Genomic DNA, 17,439 nt, shown 5'->3' on the forward strand with positions numbered 1-17,439 from the left:
TCAGAAATCACACCTTAGACCCGGAAGTTATTCACATTTTATCTTCGGCCCACAAACCCACCACTAAGAAATTGTACCTCAGTAAGTGGAAGAGGTTTGCTATCTGGGCTCAACTCAGAGGCTTAGACCCTATCACTGCCCCGATCCCAGAGGTTTTTAAATTTTTAACATCCTTGTTTAATCAAGGATCTTCTGTCTCTACTATTAAAGTCCAACTAGCAGCTATCTCTAAATTTCACGAATCCATGAATCCTCCGTTGATGAGCAGCAGATTATGCAAAACTTTCATTAAAGGTGCGGGGCTGTTAAGACCCCCAGTTTTTCATCCTGCGCCTCCGTGGGATCTTGATTTGGTGCTTCGTGCATTAACATCTTCCCCTTTCGAACCGGCTGCTACATGTGAGTTAAAATATCTGTCTTGGAAAACTGCCTTCTTAGTTGCAATTACCTCTGCAAGAAGAGTTTCAGAGCTTCAAGCCCTATCTATCAAACCACCGTACTTGATTTTTCACAAGGATAGAGTATCACTTAGGCCTAATCCATCTTTTGTCCCAAAGGTCTGTTCTAATCTCTGTCTCCAACAATCTCTAGAGCTACCAGTTTTCTTTCCAAAATTCTCCAATGAAGCAGAATACACTCTCCATAAATTGGATGTTCACAGGCAATTGCACTTCTATCTAGACAGGACTCAGCAAATTCGTAAATCAGACCAGTTGTTTGTGTCCTTCTCAGACAATAAATTGGGTAAAACCATCACAAAAGCTACTATCTCCAAATGGATTAGAGATTGTATAACTCAGGCTTATTCCTCTACGAATAAGCAACTTACAACATCTATCAAAGCTCACTCTACCAGAGCTATGGCTACTTCTATAGCTTTTCATTCCAAGCTCGCTATTTCTGAGATTTGTGCTGCGGCTACTTGGTCCAATCCGCACACTTTCATTTCCCACTATAAATTGGATGTGGCATCTAAAGGCGAGCATCATTTGGTTCCACGGTACTCAGGAGTGTTTTCCAGTGAGCCACCCAGGATTCAGGTGCTAGGACGCTGTCCCATCAGTCAGAATGTAGGCGAGATAGGATCACATAACATCTTTTAGTTATGTACTCACCATAACTTCAGATGTTTGGGATCCATCTCACATTCCTAATACCCACCCTCCTTCCCCCGGCCTTGGAGATCAGAAGAGATTGAACGGTTTTGAGTTCTACTGTTTTATCTTGTTTCTTCTGACGATGTTATATAAGCAGTGCTTGCATGTGTGCATGTATGCGGACAAACTAGATCTGGGGGACTGGTAGTGGTGCATCCTGGGATATAGTAAGCTCAGCCAATAAGAGACTTCGCTCTTTGGCATAAGCGTGCCGAGTCGGAGCCGAGGGATCGGCTCCGAACCCATCAGTCAGAATGTAGGTGAGATGGATCCCAAACATCTGAAGTTATGGTGAGTACATAACTAAAAGTTAGTGACTCTAGACTTAAAAGAGGCATACCTGCATATCCCAATAAGGGAATCCTGCAGAAGATACCTCCGCTTCAAGGCAGGTGTTTTGCATTACCAATTCTCTGCACTGCCTTTTGGCTTATCTACTGCGCCCAGGGTCTTCAAAGTGCCTGGCACCAGTAATTGCATTCTGCAGATAGAGGTATACAAATTTATCCTTATCTGGATGACTGTCTCATTCAAGCAGAGGACAAGGACACTCTTCTTCAACATCCGACGTTTGTAAAAAGGCTTCTAACATGCCTGGGGTACACAATAAACGAAAAGAAATCCCAACTGGTACCCTCTCAAATAATTACATTCCTGGGTGCAAGCTTGAATACAACTGCCCAGATGGCTTACCTTACGCCAGACAAACAAAGGAAACTGACAGTATACTTCAAACAAATGGCAACAAAACCCCTGATGTTCTTCATTCCACATTGCTGCAGTCCTAACTATTGGGTAGTCCGCTGTCCAGTCGGCCCGAATACCAAAGTATATGGCTGACGTCGGTCACGGCGCATTAGACTGACGTCAGTACGTCAGGGTACTAATGCGCATGACCGACGTCATATCTTCAGTCTTTTTTGCCGCATGGTCCGATGCAGAAGCAGTTTTTGCGAGTGCAGGTTGGCGTTCTGAAAGTTTCTGAAGTCAGAGTTTCAGACCGAATCAAAGTTGGCTAAGTACCCGTTGGGAATATTTTGGTTTTTCTTGCCTCAGTATTTAACCGGATGTCAGAAAAAGTGAATAACTGTATTTCTTGTGGGAAACAGATACCTCATAGGGATTACCATACTTTGTGTATACCTTGTTTAGGGCCTGAGCACGACGTTGTTGGATGCCTCTTGTGCTAGGTTTAACAAACGCACTATTAAGAGAAGATTAGACTGTGCCAGGTTAGTGTTTGGGAAGCGTTGTAATTATAAAATGCCGTCGGATGCTCCGACGCCCGCTTCAGCCAAAAAGCGCAAGGACAAAGCAGGGAAACCTAGAGTGGAAGAACCGACAGTCCCGGACGTCGGTTCTTTAGAAGGCTCAGTGGAGCCGGAGGTTCTGCCAGGAGTTTCTTTGGAGTCTCAGGGAGAAACTTTACTGTTACAGGATGTATCTCAGGAAGTAGGCCAGCCTGAAGGGGCTTCTCAGGTGGCTGTTCTTCCCTCTCTTCCTAAGGTGGTTAGGGCCTCGCCTTCTGTTTCTAAGGCTTCTTTAAGAGGCAGGCCTGCTTTAGCTTCAGTGGGGTTTCTCCGAGTGTTTCAGGGTCTTTGCCTAAGAAGCATATGCTAAAATGGCAGAGGATTTGATTACAATGATTAGAGGTTCTATGCCCCCTCCTGATAAGAGGCCTAGGGTGGAACCTGAGTTTGAGAGTTTTGAGCAATGTTCGAGGCTTCTGAGTCTTCGGCTGAAGACTTGCAGGAGTATCCTCCTTATTCTGATTCTGATGTGGATGATTCTACTCCTTCAGCTTCGCCTCCTGAGGATTTTTCATTTTCAGAGACTCTGCATTCCATGAGGGAGCATTTCAAATGGGAAGGTCAAGATTTCTCTGATTCCAGGAAGAGGCTTAGAGAATTCTTGTTTTTACCCCAGCATAGGCCTTTAGCTATACCTCCTGTTCTGAATGTGGTAGAAGATGTTTTGCAGAGGCTTCCCTGAATCCTGACTCTTTGCCTCCTGCCCCAGTTAAACCGGATAGGTACTATAGGGTGCCTGAAGCCCATAAGTATCTTTTTAAGAGTCCTAGGGCAGACCCAGAAACTGTCTCTCAAGGGCCTAAAGGTGTGAAAGCTTCTGTGGTTAAAAATCCTGTTCCTCCTGATAAAGAGGCAAGGGCTTTGGATAGATGGGGAAAGAAAGTGTATACTTCTTCCACTTTAGCCATGAGGGCGTTGAATTGTCAGTTTCATATGTTAAAATATCAGAATTATCTCCTTTCACAATTGAAGTCTAAGGTGGATGCTCTGGCTGAAGGTATTGAGTGTAAAGAATTGCAGGATTTAGTTCATGTTTCTGAACAGGTGGGTAAGCATTCCTTGCAGTGTGGTTTTGATGCTGTGCAGGCCTCCTCGAGGGTGGCTGCCACTGGTTCTGTTCTTCGTAGGCACGCCTGGTTGAGGGATCAGAACTTAGCTGAGCATGTTAAGACAAGGATTTTGGATGCTCCTTTACAGTCTTATGTGTTGTTTGGTTCGCCTGTGGAAGCAGTTTTAAAGAAAATGGAGGACAAGGCTAAGTCTATGCAAACTGTTAAGGATTTTTGCAGGTGCAGCCTCCAAGTTTAGTAGAAATTGGCCTACTAAGGGGTGGACTTATCCTGCTTATGATTCCCAGTCTAGGGGTAGGTCTAGACGTGGTAGAAGCAGAGCTCAAGGTTCTTTTAGGCCTAGGACAGGAGTTCACCTGCTCAGACTTCTGGTGAGGGCAGGGGTCAGTCCTTTCGTAAGCAGACCCAATGACCTGCCTTTTCAGCTGCCAGTACATTCTCGCCTGGCAGCACCTTTGGGAGGAAGGCTGTCTCTTTTCAAAGAAAATTGGGATTTAATTACCCAAGACAGATGGGTTCTGGATATCATTCACCACGGTTACAGGTTTTATTTCCATACCTTGCCTCCTTTCAAAGGCATGCCAGACATTCCTCCTCTACAAAGAACAGAGGCTCACAAGCAAATTTCTCTGTTGCTCCAAATAGGGGCTATTCAGTCAGTTCCTGTGCCAGAAAGGGGCCTAGGATTTTATTCTCGCCTGTTCCTAGTACCAAAAAAGGGGAACACGTGGAGACCAATTTTGGATTTATCTATCCTCAACACTTATCTGGACATTCCCAAGTTCAAAATGTTGACGTTACAACAACTTTTACCTCTGCTGGGCAAAGATCACTGGATGGTAACTTTAGATCTCAAGGAAGCTTACCTTCATGTGCCAATAAGACTATGTTGCAGGAAGTATCTACGTTTTCGAGCTGGAAATTCTCATTATCAGTTCTCTGCATTGCCCTTTGGCTTATCTACTGCCCAGAGTATTCACAAAGGTTCTGGCTCCAGTGATAGCTTACTTCAGGCTAAATGGAATTCAAATCTATCCTTACTTGGACGACTGCCTGATTCTGGCTCAAGAAAAGGAAAACCTTCTACAGCATTTGGAATATGTCATAGCAGTGCTAAGATGCCTAGGGTATTCTGTGAACGAAATAAAGTCCAGTCTAGTACCCTCTCAAGACATGTGCTTTCTGGGTGTGAGACTGAATACAGCAGCCCAGATGGCCTTTTTAACCCCGGACAAACAAAAGAATCTTTCCAGTTACTTCCATCAACTATCTCTTCAGTCCGGGCTGACTGCAAGGACAGTCCTTCAAGCCTTAGGGTTCATGGCATCTTGTATTCTGGTGCTTCCCAATGCCAAACTGCATATGAGGAAGCTACAATGGTATCTCAAAAATCTGTGGACACAGCACTGCCAGGATTTGGACACTGTCATTCAAATAATACCTTGCATTCAAAAGGAATTTTTGTGGTGGGCTCAGGAATGTCACCTAAACAAGGGACTCTCTGTGACCCGGCCAGAGGCAAGTCAGATTCTAACGACAGATGCCTCAGATATTGCTTGGAGAGCTCATCTGAATGGAAAGTGGATACAAGACAAGTGGCCTGCCAGACTACAGCATCTACATATCAACATGAAAGAGATGTTAGCAGTCCAGTTTGCATTAATGGCTTTCAAGGAGTTACTTCTTCCAGGGCAGGTGTTGATTCTAACAGACAACACAACTGTCATGTGGTACATCAACAAACAAGGGGAACACATTCTTACCCATTGTGCAGACAAGCAATGATTTTATGGGAGACTGCGCTCAGTTTGCAACTAACTCTTCAGGCAAGGTTTCTGCCGAGCACAGAACTCCTTAGCAGATGTGTTAAGCAGACAAATCATGGATCCCCACGAGTGGAAACTGGATCTTCATGTATTTCAAAAATTGACAGTGTCTTGGGGAACTCCAGACATAGATCTGTTCGCTTCTCCACTAAACCACCAGCTGCCAAAGTTTTGCACGAAGGGATTTCATCACACAGCTTGGAAAGTGGATGCTCTTTCTTTCAGTTGGAAAAATCTTCATGTGTATGCTTTTCCACCTCTGCCTCTTCTCCCAAAGGTGCTTCTAAAGGTCAGACAAGACAAGCCAAGGATGATTTTAATAGCTCCAGATTGGCCTCGGCAGCACTGGTACCCATTACTGAGGAGTCTGGTAAGGAAGCCTCCATGGCCTTTACCCTTGATTCCACACCTGTTGTCTCAGAGGGACGGTCGTCTGCTCAATGTCAAGCTTCACTCTCTTCATCTAACAGCCTGGCATATTCTGTTTTGAAAGACAGCAGGTCTCAGCTTCCTCAACAAGTTTTAAATGTGATTATGGAAGCCAGAAGAGCTAGTACAAGGAAAGTGTACGCAGAAAAATGGAAGAGATTTTTATTTTGGACTGCAGCAAAGAATTTGGAGATTTCTGAGCCTAATTTGAGTGTGGCTCTTCAATATCTTACTGAGTTACTGGACAAAGGTTTGTCTTTCTCTTCTATTAAGATTCATGCTGCAGCAATTTCAGCTCACTATGATTGTGACCCACCATTGTTTTCACATCCTTTGTTCAAGCAATTTCTTAGAGGGGAAAGAATATAAGACCCCCACGTAGAGCTCCTACTCCTGCTTGGGACCTCAATTTTGTGTTGGAGAAACTTACTCTACAACCTTTTGAGCCTGCGGCTACTGCTGAACTGAAATACTTGTCATGGAAGACTGCTTTTTGTTGGCCATTACTTCTGCTAGAAGGGTTTCTGAGTTGCAGGCCCTTATGGCGGTTGAGCCTTTTTTGATTTTTCATAAGGATAGGGTATCATTACGTACTAATCCTTCCTTTATGCCTAAGGTGGTTTCTAGTGTGGCTTTAAACCAAACTATTCATTTGCCTACTTTTTATGCAGATCCCCAAAATAAAGGGGAAAAGATTTTGCACACTTTAGATGTACACAGGCAATTGCGTTATTATTTAAGTAGGACTAAGGATTTTAGGCAGTCTCAGCAGTTGTTTGTTTCTTTTGCTTTGAGTTCGCAGGGCAAGCCTGTGTCAAAACAAACTATTTCTAGGTGGATTGGGTTTTGCATTGCATTTTGTTATTCCCATCATGGCAAGGAGATTCCAGCTGGGATTAGGCCTCATTCCACTAGGGCTACTGCCACTTCAACAGCATTTCTAAGGGGGGTGGCAACTAAGGATATTTTGGAGGCAGCTACTTGGAGTTCAGTGCATACTTTCTCTAAGCATTACCACCTTCCTCTCTACTCTAAGTCTAGGGCTGGTTTTGCCACAGCTATTTTGCAAGGCATGTTATCAGCTCCTGCTTCCTTATGATTTGCCAGCCTCCCTTACCTCTGCTTTGGGATTCTACCCAATAGTTAGGACTGCAGCAATGTGGAATGAAGAACATAGTACAGTTTTGTACCTACCATAAATGTAGATGTTCGAGGATCCACATTGCTGCAGTCCAATTTACCCTCCCTCCTGCCCCTCTGTGTTTAGGGGTGGTTCTGTAGGTGAGATTATTTTCTGGTACCTTTGTATATATTGTATATATTTTTGGTGCAGGTATGTTTGGTGTTTTTGGTTTTGGCCTTGTCTTTTAGGGTCTTCTGACATCTGGGGCAAGAAAAGACTGAGGATATGACGTCGGTCATGCGCATTAGTACCCTGACGTACTGACGTCAGTCTAATGCGCCGTGACCGACGTCAGCCATATACTTTGGTATTCGGGCCGACTGGACAGCGGACTACCCAATAGTTAGGACTGCAGCAATGTGGATCCTCGAACATCTACATTTATGGTAGGTACAAAACTGTACTTTATCTGCAAGACAAATTCTGCAGGCTTTGGGGTTCATGGCATCCTGCATTCTACTAATTTCATATGCAAGACTGCATATGAGGAAACTTCAATGGTACCTAAAAAGTTTATGGAGTCAACATTGTCACAGTCTGGAAACAGTGATACCTCTCATTCCCTGCCTACAACAGGAGTTTCTTTGGTGGGCAGAGACATGTCACCAAAACAAGAGACTGTCTTTAACTCTACCCCCTGCCACCCAAACCCTAACTACAGATGCATCAGACTATGCTTGGGTGCCCACCTGGCAAGGAGATGCATTCAGGTCAAATGGAGCCCAAAACAAATGCATCTGCCTATCAACCAGAAAGAGATGCTAGCTGTTCAGAATGCTCTCTCAGCCTTCAAGGACTTACTTCATCCAGGACAACTACTGGTAAAGACACACAACACCACGGTTATGTGGTATATAAACAAGCAGGGGGGTACACATTCCTACCTCCTTTGCAGACTAGCCATGACATTGTGGAACACAGCTTTGACTTACCAAATACATCTTCAAGCTCAATTCCTGCTTGGAAAAGAAATACTCTGGCAGACGACCTAAGCAGAAATCTTATGGACCCACACGAATGGAAACTGGATGCACCAATCTTCAGCATGTTAGCACGGAAATAGGGGAGCCCAGACATAGATCTATTTGCCTCGCCCCAAAATTATCAGCTGGACAAATTCTGCGCAAGAATTCATCACAAAAAAGCATGGAAAGTGGACGCCTTATCCTTCAGTTGGAAAAACCTTTCTGTCTATGCCTTTCCCCCTCTGCCTCTTCTCTCCAAGGTCTTACTAAAAATCAGACCGGAAAAAACAAAAATGATCCTAGCTGCTCCAGACTGGCCTCGACAACACTGGTACCCACTTCTAAGGAACATGTCTCAATTCCTTCCTTGGTACTTGCCTCAAATACCTCATCTACTGTCTCAGCAGAACAATCAAATTCTGCACACTCGGCTCCAAACTCTGAACCTTGCAGCATGGCTGATCTTTTAATTATTCAAACAAAACCTCTCAGTAAATCTGTGATGGATGTCATTTTGGAAGCCAGAAGGCCTAGTACTAGAAAATCTTATGCTGATAAATGGAAGAGATTCTGTGCTTGGAACCAAGCATAAGGAACAGACACAGCAAAGACCAATATTCCTCAGATTTTACAATATTTGACTGAGATGCTTGACAAAGGCCAATCTTACTTCTTCAATAAAAATCCATGCCACTGCCATCTCGGCTCATTACAACACAGAGCCCTCCCCTCTTTTGTCATCCTCTGCCTCCCAGACTATCTCCAACACCTGCATGGGACCTCAATTTCGTACTGGAAAAACTCACCCTGCCTCCTTTGGAATCAGCAGCTACTATGGATATAAAATTTCTATCTTGGAAAACAGCTTTTCTCTTGGCAGTCACTTCAGCAAGAAGGGTTTCAGAACTAGAGGCTTTCATGGCAGTGGAGCCTTTTATTATATTTTACCCGGACAGGGTGTCCCTTAGGACCAATCCTTCTTTTATGCCTAAGGTGGTTTCCAGTGTGGCTCTTAACCAGACCATTCACCTGCCAACATTTTACCCAAATCAGCAGAACAAGGGGGAGAGGATTCTGTATTCATTGGATGTACACAGACAACTAAGATTCTAATTAAACAGGACCAAATCTCTAAGAAAATCTGAGCAGCTACTGGTAGAGGGGAAGGCTATATCAAAGAAGACTATTTCTAAGTGGATAAGCCACTGCATTCATTTCTGCTATTTACACCATAGTAAACCTGTGCCCAAGGGGATCAGATCACATTCCACCAGGGCTGCCTCTACTTCAGCAGCTTTTCTCAGAGGAGTTCCAACCAAAGACATTCTAGAAGCTGCTACTTGGAGCTCTGTTCATACCTTCACAAAGCATTATAATTTACCTCTCTTTTCCAAATCCAGGGCAGGATTTGCCACTGCAGTCCTGCAGGGCCTTATAGCTGCTCCTAATGCTGTTTACTTCCATCCTCCCATCCGTAGCTTTGGGATTCTACCCAAATGTAATGACTGCAACAGTGAAACACGAAGAACATAGTACAGTTGTGCACACTCACCATAGATGTAGATGTTCGAGTGTATTCACTGTTGCAGTCCGGGTTACCCACCCTCCATCCCCCTTTCTGTACCTTTCCTTTCCTTCACTATTCTCAAAAGCCTTTGTGGTGTATTTGCTTTTATTTGGGGGGCACCTGACATCTGGGGCAAGAAAAACTGAATAAAATGGCGTCTGCTGTATGTTTTATACCCCTGACGACCTGACGTCATGGAAGAGGAGACAGCAACCGATGCAGGACCCAAGACTTTGTTATTCAGGCCAACTGAGGGCAACCTGCCAGCAGATTACCCAAATGTAATGACTGCAACAGTGAATACACTCAAACATCTACATTTATGGTAAGTGTACACAACTGTACTTTCCTCCTGGTCCCCTAGGGACATTCTGTTGCTCCCAGAGCTTTTTACTTCTAAGTGTGTGCATTTGCATGTCACTTTTTATGCCCTATACCATGCACGGGGAGCATACATGTGATGTTCAGCACCTGTAGATAGTAAAGACTTCAGTGGCTGGGCTTTGGGCTATCCTTGGCAGGAAATCCCTTACAATAGGAATACTGCAGCAGTGAAGAGAAGGACATCTACTGTTATGCTAAGATTTTACACAACTGTACTGTCTGTCTACATTGTACTGAGGGTTTCACAAGGTCAGAGCAATTGTTTGTATCCTTTTCCAAGATAAAGCCTCACAATGTATGTCTAAAGTAGCACTATCAAAATGGCTAGCAGACTGCATTTCATGTGTTTTTAAGTCAAAAGGTCTGTCCTTACAATCAAAACATAAGTCTCATTATAGCCGAACACTGGAAACCAAAAAAAAAAAAGTGTGTCTGTCTGTGATATATGTGCTGTAGCGACTTGGTCCTTCATACCTTTGTATCTGATTACAAGTTAGATGTGCAGTCTAGTACTTGGACATCTTGTAGCTCTGCCATTTTCAGGAATGTTCTTCCTTGAGTCTGTCCAGGGCCCTGTTGTGTAGCTTGGGAATCTGTCCCAACATCAGATATGAAAGGTGTGTACTTATTTTTCTCATTTTTGTCTGGTTCAATTCCCCTTCCACCTTCCCTCTGCCAGTTTGTCATTTCCTTCTAAGGATAGATCAGTCCTTACCTGTACCCTGTCTGACCTTTGTACCACTTGGCTTATGTAGTGGTTTCCTTCCTTTCCTGTATTATATTCTACATAAATTATGACCAATTAAGACCAGCCAGCAAACTCGATCTGAGGTAATTCAGGCAGGACAGAGAAATTGTGGGTAGGGAGGAGTCAAAGCTCTCTGATCCAGTACTATGGTATAAGGTGCCGAGATTGAATTAGACTTAACCACACATTGAACCAACCGAAAATAAGACAACATGGATGTATCATTCTGGTAAGTACATAACTTTCATTTTCTAGTGTTCCAAACCACAATACCATCCTGTTATTCACCACTGTAATGATAGTATTTTTGTTGCTTTTTTAGCTCATAAGGCTCCTTCTGACAGCTGATCTAAGATTATATTGAGTGTTTTTTTAAAAGATGATGACCTGCCTCAAAATGTAAATCTTGAAGTATAGCTTTCTCAAAAGCCATTATACTTTTGTTGTGTTACACACTAAAATTAAATTTCTTCAAGTTAAAAGTAGGTGCAGTGCGGCTAAGGTCTGGTTTATCTTCCTTGTATTTAACTGAATGTCAAGATATTTTTTCTGCAAAATGATTTAATATCCAACACCAACTGCTTTTCTGAAACACAAGCAGTCAGAATATAAAACAAGCCTTTATTTAATAAGTGGGTTGAGTGGGTAAAAAGTGGGTTAAGGAGCCTGTCTATTCCATCCTAATCCAGAGACTCATGCTAATGGTGGAAGAGGTCTATCTGGCTCTGTGGGCAAGTTTATACCCACCGTTAGGCATAGATTTTTAATTTGCTGATCGGTAACATTTAGGCCGTGAACTTGGTAACAAAATAGTTTGTTAGAAAGTAAGAATAGGCTTAAGTTAGCCCACTAGTGCTTGTTTTCATGTGCCTCTATTGATGTTGGTTTGAAGAGTAATTATGATTATTGATCAGATGGTGAACCAGGAGATAACGATGATGTCCGAGTGGTTGCTGGGTGTCTTTTTTTTTTTTTCCAACAATTTTATAAGATTTCATATTGCTCATATATATTCCAGTGGAAGGTAAGAATAGCACGCATGCTCTTACTGCATGTTGCTAGAATCAGAAGTTATGGTAGCCACTGTTGAGCTAGTATGTGCCGCATCAGTTAAATACTCATCAGTGTCAGGTAGTCCAGTGTGAAGAACCAGGCTAATATTTCTTTTTCCCTCACATTATTGTGTCTCGGCTAAGATTTAGCACATTGGACAACCTATTCCACAAGAGGGTATTTTCCTGGATTCCTCTTCAGTGCAGGGTCTACAGAGCTGGTCTTTGCAAGATAGCTTGAGGAATTCTGTGGTGAAGGTGTAGTGAAGTGAAAAGGAAAGCCAGGACAAAGAAAAATGTTTTTGGACAGAACTTTTCTGCTAATCTAGAGAGATTAGATGTGGAATGGTATTTAATGACTTTTAGTAATCTATGTGCTTGCATCTTACTTTTTAGGCACAGCTGTGGCCAGAAGCAGAAGGCAGCCATTTAGCCCATCATGGCTGTGTGTCGGGCATTGGAGAGGCCCACTACTCTGGCCCTCCTTATTGGTTTCCAGTTTCTATTTATTGTCTACTTTTCTGTTGGAGGCTTTCCCAGCTTTTCCTCACTGTTTGGATGGAATGTTGGGCCCACATTTGATTATTCATTGACCCATGATGTGTATACTAATTTCACTGAGATCCACAGAGTAATGGAAAGACCTGAACACAAGGATGTCCCTTCTTGTCCTGAGCGGTCACCTTTTCTTTGTAAGTAATCTGCACCATTATTTGCTTTTTATGAAAATTAACTTTGACTGAAGTATTGAAATAATACAATAACGTTATTTGATATGTATACTATAATGTGCATGTATTAGAACTGAGTAAATGAGTTCCTGTTAAGGTGGTAGTTTGGTCTGAATTACTATAAAATAATTTGCATGAGCACTGAGGATGTAAGGCTATATGTTTATGCTTTTACAAAAGCTTTTATCTTTTGGCTAAAGAACTGCTTTATTTTGTTTTCTTCTCATATTTCCTCATTCCGGTAGCTTGCTGGTGGCATGATGTAGTGTCCATTCTTCTTCCCATACCGTCCTGATGGTCTTCCTGCATTGCACTGCTGTGAAAGCATTGTCTTGTACTTTAACTGCCACTCCTGAAACTGAAACACTCTGTCCCTGTGAAAACTAGGTAGATATTTATTTTTGTTTGCTTATCTACCTGCATACCTGATAGGCTGTAGCACTGATCCAGTTGGACCTTTCTCAGGCTCAGCTCTGGAGCACTGCCTGATTGTGACTTTCTCAGAATTGCACAGTAGGCAAACGGAGGCTGATCAAACTCAGGAGTAAAGGAAGCAACATGTCGTGAAGACATCAGCTGCTTATTTGTCAGAGGTTGGTACAGATCTCATTGTCCATTACTAAACTGACAACCATTTTCCATTATTTGTCAAAGCACTTTTGCCTGTAACTGTTGATGTACAATATTATGTTGACCATGGACAACACATATTACCAATTCAGCACATTGCATATCAGTTTTACATCACCATCATTATTGTTAAACTTTAATGAAAACAGAAAGATATCAGGTGGGTTAAATGGCTGCAACCATGTGTTCATTGCCAGTAAGTGCCAATTATTTGGTGATGTGTGCAAGACAGGAATTTCAGGGAGGTCATTTCTTTATTTCATAGCAGTGCCCTAAACGCTATAGAGCAACAGACAGCATTGTCAATATCTGGCCTTTCCAGTTAATCTTGTCCACTGCATAACATTTTCACTTAATTTCTCTGGGCCAGCATACAACTTGCCAAGGAGTTATTGCCAGGCTGGTTAGTCCCCTGGACACAATCCCTTAGGGCTGTCTGGTCAGTGAGAGGTCCCGCTAAAGAGTCCTCAGACACCCCCTCCCATTTACCTTGGCTTCCATTACCTTTCCTGCCTTCTGCCACAGAATTGAAGATTATTCCTACCTTCTGGCAAGCACATTTCAGTCACCCTAAGTGTAAGCTCTTTCATGCTAAACATACTTGTAATCCTGTATAGAAAACTTGCATATTGTCCTTTGACAAATAATCCCATTCCCATCATACCTATATAGCCACCTGTCTTGAGTACTAGGATGAGGAATGCAGCACAATAGCTGTAGGGGCTTGTCTCTTGGCTGCTTGCTGTAACACCACCCTAGGCTGGTGTTGCATGCCTGACACCCCGAAGCACATTGTCTCACAAAACTCTTAATTCTTCCTTCAGAAAGATGAGTTCAACCTGCGTTGGACCCATCGATGGAGACTCTGGATAAATGAATGACCCACTATCCAGATGGACTTCAATCCATTGATGTGTGAGCAGAAATGCAAAAACAAGAGTTGAAGATGTTCACACCTCACATAGCATTTATAAGGATTGGAGTTCCACATATCCAGCTACTTAATGTCAGACTCTGATGCCCCCAATTGTGTGTGCATATGAAACTGCTGCTATCTGAAATGTAGTGTATATCCATCTGTGTCTAAGCCAAACAACTTCACAGCTTCCTGCAAGGTTGCCCTCACTTGATACTGTTTGAGGGTCCCCTTGCTGATGTAAAAAACTGGACTTTACTTCTGTGGTTGCAATATTTTTCCATTCCAAACCTTTTGGGTAATAACTCTTACCCATCGACTTATCCTTTCCTGATCCATTTTGGATTTAGCTATTATAAATCCAAAATTAGGCACCAGAGACAAGCAGTTCCAACACACAAGTAATTTAATGTTAAAACACAGCAAAAGGAACACACATCCACAAATAACATAAAACGCTGATAAAAACACTCCACCGTACGTTTTCATCTCCTAGAACTTCAGATTGGCAAAAACATTATAGTTACCTAGATAAATAACTTTTCCTGTTTGAATAGACCAATGAAATCAGTGATTCAATTAGTTATCAAGATACAGAAAGAGTGGATTCTAAACTGCATGTGACAGTCTTAGTAGTCTAGCACCATCTGGTGGACAAATCATAAAACACATAAAAATGTATATAAAATCAAGAATTCACTTAAATAAATAAACCAGGATAAAATAACATGAATATACATAAAAAATTTAAAAATATCAAAATTTTGCAGACCTGAGCTTGAGTACAGGTTTTAAAGACACCATACCATTAAGTCCTGAATTGTTGCAAGCATCCAGGACTAATTGCCAATATAGTTCTCTATAATCGAGTCTGGTCTCCCATGGCCCACCCCTGGGGTCTGTAGGGACCACCTCTATCATGAAAAATTGATACTTCTGCTTTTGGACATGCCTGAAGATGTTTGTACTTTCACCACATCTTTGCTGTTTAATAGTTTTGATTTAGCTATTATAAACCCAAGTGTCCTCACCTAACATATGTACATGCAACAAAGGCAATACCATGCATTGAGCTTATTTTCTGTTTTGTTGAATGATCTGCAACCATCTAAAGGCCCCATAAAAGGCCAGTAGAAAGGCAGCCCTAAATAATGCTTCATATGTAGAAGAGCACATTTTTTGGATGGCAGACCAGTTTCCTTAATGCTGCTGGCCCTGTGGGGGTACCTCTTGTCTCGAATCTTGAGTGTTTGCCTCCCTCAACCTTTTAACATTGACCACACTTGAAATGAATTTGCTAAGTCCCTTAACTCTTGAGCCTGATGAAACCAGTTCAAGGCTAACAATTTGGTTCCTGCTAACCCCAAACTCTAACCTTTTTCCTTCATTACCAAAATATATGCCTTAATTTGGTGAAATTGGATTGGCCATGCCGGTTTCCACCCCCTGGATAGTCTAGTCTGCAACAATTGCCATATGCATTTATTATACTCTACTCTTCTCCTTCCACTGAGGGGATTACACGTTACCACCATTCTCATCTGCCCATGAGGCACACAGCTGATCTAGCATTCGATCCTAGGTTGGATTTGCATTTGAAACTAGCAACCTGAACCCGGGGCCACAGTGAACAAAAAGAGAATCTGCCAATGAGTTGTCAGTGCCCATTGTGTGTTGAGCTTTAACTGTCACATTGTGTTAAGCCCTTAAAAGTAAAATGCCTCATCAGTCTGCCTAACATTGCTTTACACCTAGTTGACTCTTCACTAAATGCACTACGCTGTTATTATCAGAATGAAACCAGACTACCCTGTTCTTTATCTGTTCCCCTCATATTTCTAAGGCCACTATCACCAGGAAAATTTCTATCTCCGTGATTGAAGTACCTACCCAGTCCTTAACCTCAATTGGTCATGCCACACTGAAAAAAGAGGAAGTATATAAATATTTGAGAAATGATGAAGAATCAACAATAAAACATGAACAAATGCAAATAAAACTTAGTAAGAAATATCTTAGAAGACTTAGAGTGTTGACACCTGGGAACAAAATGCAGGCAATAAACCATTTGCTCTTCCTGTCCTAACTTACAGTTTGGGAGTGATTGACTGGCCCCAAAAGGTGTTAGATGGATTGGATAGGAAAACAAGAAGGATGCTTCATGCTCGTCAAATGATTTATAAAAATCAGTGCATACCAGGATTATATATCCTCTGTTCTAAAGGAGGTATGGGCCTCCTTGAAATTGATTGCATGTATAGATCTGCAGTCATGCGACTGCACAGATACCTGCTGACCTCACAAGACCCAAACGTAGGCAAAGTTTTGAAACATGAAGAGAGTAAATCAAAGAGCTTCCCTGCTTAGTCTAGCAGAAGCATATCGGCATCAAGCAGGAAGGGGAATCAAACCAGAAGAAGATAAAAATCAGGCAGCAACTGAATGTGCCAAAACAAAAGAAAGAATACAAGGTGAAGGATCAGATGAGAAGTCAAGAAACGTGGAAAATACGTAAATATAGTTGGAAGTTTAGGAAACTTCTGGAAGAACGTAATGTTGATCAGGATTGAATGCAGGAATGGTTAAGGAGAGGCAAATTCAAACCAAAAGAAAGGTTAGCATTGGCAGCCCAAGGTCATGGGCTATATATGTATACAGTGGTTTACAAAGTCCATTGAACTTGTGGGAGAAGCAGACAAATGTAGGTTTTGCAAAACAGAAATGGAAACAGTCGCACACCTCATTGCTGGTTGTGACATACTAATGGCAGAAGGACTGTATACTGAAAGGCATAATAATGTAGCAAGACTGTTGCGCTTGGGATTGTGCAAACATGGTATTGAAGTGGCTGAAAAACATTGGGAACATGAGCCACAAAGCATAGAAAATGATGGTCTGCACATCACATGAGATCACCCATTACCAACAGTTCAAAAGATGGATCTGAGAAAACCAGATATAGTGGTCCATGAAAAGAAGACAAAAGTAGCATTGCTCATTGAAATCCCCACACCCAGTGACTACAGTGCCATGCATACAGAGAGACACAAAGTTATAAAATATCAAGATTTGCAGGCAGAAACAAGAGCAATGTGGAAGAAAGATACCCAGATGGTTCCAATAGTAGTAGGAGCAACGGGTCTTATAAAAAAGAATATACAGTCATATTTAGATATGTTACCAATACATGTGATTCCATATGAATTGCCAAAGGAGTCATTACTGGGCACATAGTGGGTGCTACGAAGAGCACTTCTGACTGACTTAAAAGATTGAAACAATACGAATTTCATTACCTTTAATGGTACTTTGACTTCAGAATGGGGTCCATTCCCCTCATGGTATTAGAAACCCAAAAGATTTGGAGAAATAAAAAAAAATGACAGTGTAGAATCCTCAAAATACAGTGAAATTCCGACAATGGGGCCAGGCCCAGGGGGAGGATGACCCCCCCCCCCCCCGTTGTAGAAT

The 17,439-nt window shown here is 42.3% G+C and overlaps 1 protein-coding gene across 2 annotated transcripts in view; it reads left to right on the top strand.

The window, feature by feature from the left end:
* The window catches only part of LOC122791616 (beta-1,4-galactosyltransferase 3-like), a 1,219,943-nt gene that overhangs the window by 538,458 nt on the left and 664,046 nt on the right, over positions 1 to 17,439 (top strand). For both annotated transcript variants that reach the window (XM_044059417.1, XM_044059416.1), the window contains exon 3: positions 12,088 to 12,383. In XM_044059417.1, the coding sequence (XP_043915352.1) occupies positions 12,131 to 12,383 (253 nt within the window). In that variant the 5' untranslated portion in view covers positions 12,088 to 12,130. The remainder of the gene's footprint in view (positions 1 to 12,087; positions 12,384 to 17,439) is intronic.

The sequence above is a fragment of the Protopterus annectens genome, chromosome 17.part0, assembly GCF_019279795.1.
Source record: "Protopterus annectens isolate FY-2018-M chromosome 17.part0, PAN1.0, whole genome shotgun sequence".
NCBI lineage: Eukaryota > Metazoa > Chordata > Ceratodontiformes > Protopteridae > Protopterus > Protopterus annectens.